Source organism: Branchiostoma floridae, chromosome 1 (assembly GCF_000003815.2).
Source record: "Branchiostoma floridae strain S238N-H82 chromosome 1, Bfl_VNyyK, whole genome shotgun sequence".
Classification (NCBI taxonomy): Eukaryota; Metazoa; Chordata; class Leptocardii; order Amphioxiformes; family Branchiostomatidae; genus Branchiostoma; species Branchiostoma floridae.
The window spans coordinates 34,222,412-34,225,026 of record NC_049979.1 but is presented as its reverse complement, the minus strand read 5'-3'; the positions used below and the strand labels follow the sequence as shown (position 1 = coordinate 34,225,026).

At 39.9% G+C, this 2,615-nt stretch overlaps 1 protein-coding gene across 1 annotated transcript; it reads left to right on the top strand.

Moving 5' to 3' along the window:
- The first annotated feature begins 154 nt into the window (after positions 1 to 154).
- On the top strand, positions 155 to 913 carry LOC118425937 (CXXC motif containing zinc binding protein-like). Its single transcript, XM_035835146.1, has 2 exons — positions 155 to 181; positions 578 to 913. Exons 1-2 carry the CDS (start codon positions 155 to 157, stop codon positions 911 to 913), a joined length of 363 nt encoding a protein of 120 aa, XP_035691039.1.
- Positions 914 to 2,615: the final 1,702 nt, after the last annotated feature.

Genomic DNA, 2,615 nt, shown 5'->3' with positions numbered 1-2,615 from the left:
GCTACAATGGAATCTGTTTGGTGGCGTATCCTATCTTTACGTAAACAACACTAACTGTTAAGTTAGACCAAGTTACGCCAAGTTAGACTGTACATTGCACTTTGCTCTTGTTATTTTCTTGGACCAATACGAGCGATCGCTGTTGTTGTTTAATATGTCCGGGGTTGTTGCCTACCAGGACGTCAGTAGATTGGATCAGAAATTAATATTCAAATTAGCGGCTCAAATTACTGGTTAATACGTAAATCAATCTTTGCCAAACACCTGCTTTTTGCCTACCACTGCGTTACCGTGACATTATTGCGATCGCTTATATAAGCCTCAAGCACATGAACTTTTGCTGCTGTAGTGCCAGTATAATCTGTTCGTTCTCAAATCAGTCCAACATTTGGTCCACCAAATTTTTTTCAGCCTAGCCTTTCTTTTGGGGTGGGCAGTGGAGTTGCATAGTTTCCAGTTAGAATTTCTATTCAAGCCGCTTCCTACTCAAGCTAGTAAAAAAAGTGCTTGCCCAATCAAACCACAGTACATTTTCAAGTATCTTTAAATGGCTAAGTCGTGACCAATTGTTTTCCAGGAATCCACCCCACTGAAAGGAGGGCGCGGCCACGCTAATCTGGTCTCCAAATGCAAACTGTGCGGGCGCGAGAACAACCTGGACATCCTGCAGGACAGCATCCAACCGTACTGCGCCGACAACACCGAGGAATTCCGAACCATGGTCGTGTTCGAGTGCCGCGGGGTTGAACCCGTGGATTTCTCCCCCAGGGTGGGGTTTGTGGCGGAAGGGGCGGAATCGGGATTGAAGTTCGACGAAGTCGAGCTCACGGAGGGAGAGTGGATGGACTACGACGAGAACGCGCAAAATCCCGTGGGAATCACGGAACTAGAGCATCGCTTTGTGAAAGCGTGAAAGTAGCGACGTCGCTTTGAACCATGACCTATGACTGGGACTATGACCAAGAAATGCTTAATTTTTTTATAGATACAATACTGTAAATGCAGAAACTTTTGTGGTGGTTTAATGTTTGCAGTTTTCACGGAGGCCACTTCACCGCAAACTTAAAACCACTGCAAACATTTTTCCATGGCAGAAAGAGACTACAGTGCATGGTGCTACTGTGAACTTAAAACCACCACGAAAAGTACCTTTTCCCACTGTCGCGAAATTAAATCCCTGCAAATTTAAATCCCTGCGAATTTAAATGCATTTACAGTATGACCTATGACTGGTCATAAGACCAAAAAATGCTTATTTTTATAGAATACAATAATTGTTGTCATAGATATATGACCCTTTTCTTGTTATATTTTACTTTCTGTACTGTAGATATTTTGTTTGGGTTATTTCTCAGAGAAAAATCTTCAAACCTTGTGACAAAGTTGCCAGGTGCTGTTTGCAATGAATGTGCAAATAAAACATAAGATGTCTTATATAAATAGAACATTAATAGGCATGTTTAGTTATCATGCCAATTATATATGAAACAAATTGTTATTCCACTTTCCAACCTTTGCTTATGAATAAAATAGACTGCTGTATTGTCCAACTTTTTATTTTGGTTAAAAATGACACAAAACCAGAATATGATATTCAATACATGTCGCTAACACCCCCACTTCACAAGGGCTCCTCAAATTCCATTTTCAGAAGAGGAATATTTCTATGGTCTGTGTGTTTTTTGTCTTTTCAGTCATACTTCAATTTTCATTTCATGATTCAAATGATGAATTCATTAGAGTTACACCTATCCAACTTATGTAGGAATCTCACTGAAGAGATACCCGCACAAGTTGTTTTAACATTTTAATTGATAAAACGTTTTTTTAGGTCAATAATTTTTTTTGTCAGTAAGGCCACGTTGATTTGATTATATGGATGACATCCGCGCTCGCACCAATTTTCGGCCATTTCCAAAAAAAAGAAAAGTTTTCGACCACACAATAAATTGTGCACTGTAAAACGAGCACAAATATTCCGTAGATTGAAAAAAAAAAGTATCAGAAAACAGATAATCAATGCCATAGAGTGCCAAAATGAATCTAAAGTCAAAGAATAAGATGTGAAAGGACAGAAAGAAAAAAAATCTAATGTCGGTTGGGGGAGGTACCAGTACAGAAAATTCAGGTCCAGAGGATCATTTCCAGGTCCGGACATGAACCTGGACCTGATTGTCTGTGGAAACTTGAGAACTGGCAATACTCAAAACAATGGTAATTGGTCAATTTTGCTACAAAGGAATCTGTTTGGTGGATTATTGGACTCCCACTGCATTTTAAAATCCCATCTCCATGTAATAAAGGCTAACTGTCTCTGTACCTTTGACTGTAGAAACTTGGTGCAATTGACTATATACTCTACTTGACTTCGCTCTTGTTGTCTTCTTGGCCCCCCGGTTAGACCCCAAATGGCTGCCGACATAGTGTGTCCATTTTGCAATTGGCGAAACCTGTTCCTCTGTTTTTTTTTCAGGTCTTTTTTTCGGATTGGTCCAAGAAGAAAAAATATTTTGCACTCGTATGATGTACTGGTCCCTACACCTAACTGTGGGATACCATACTATGGGTGTTTAGCCCTATGTTCAACCTTCCTGGCCACTTTGATTTCATACTGA

Coding starts and splice junctions, on each gene's coding strand:
- LOC118425937 (XM_035835146.1), top strand. CDS start 155: ATGTCCGGGGTTGTTGCCTACCAGGAC. Junction 182..577: donor GGGTTGTTGCCTACCAGGAC/GTCAGTAGATTG, acceptor ATTGTTTTCCAG/GAATCCACCCCACTGAAAGG.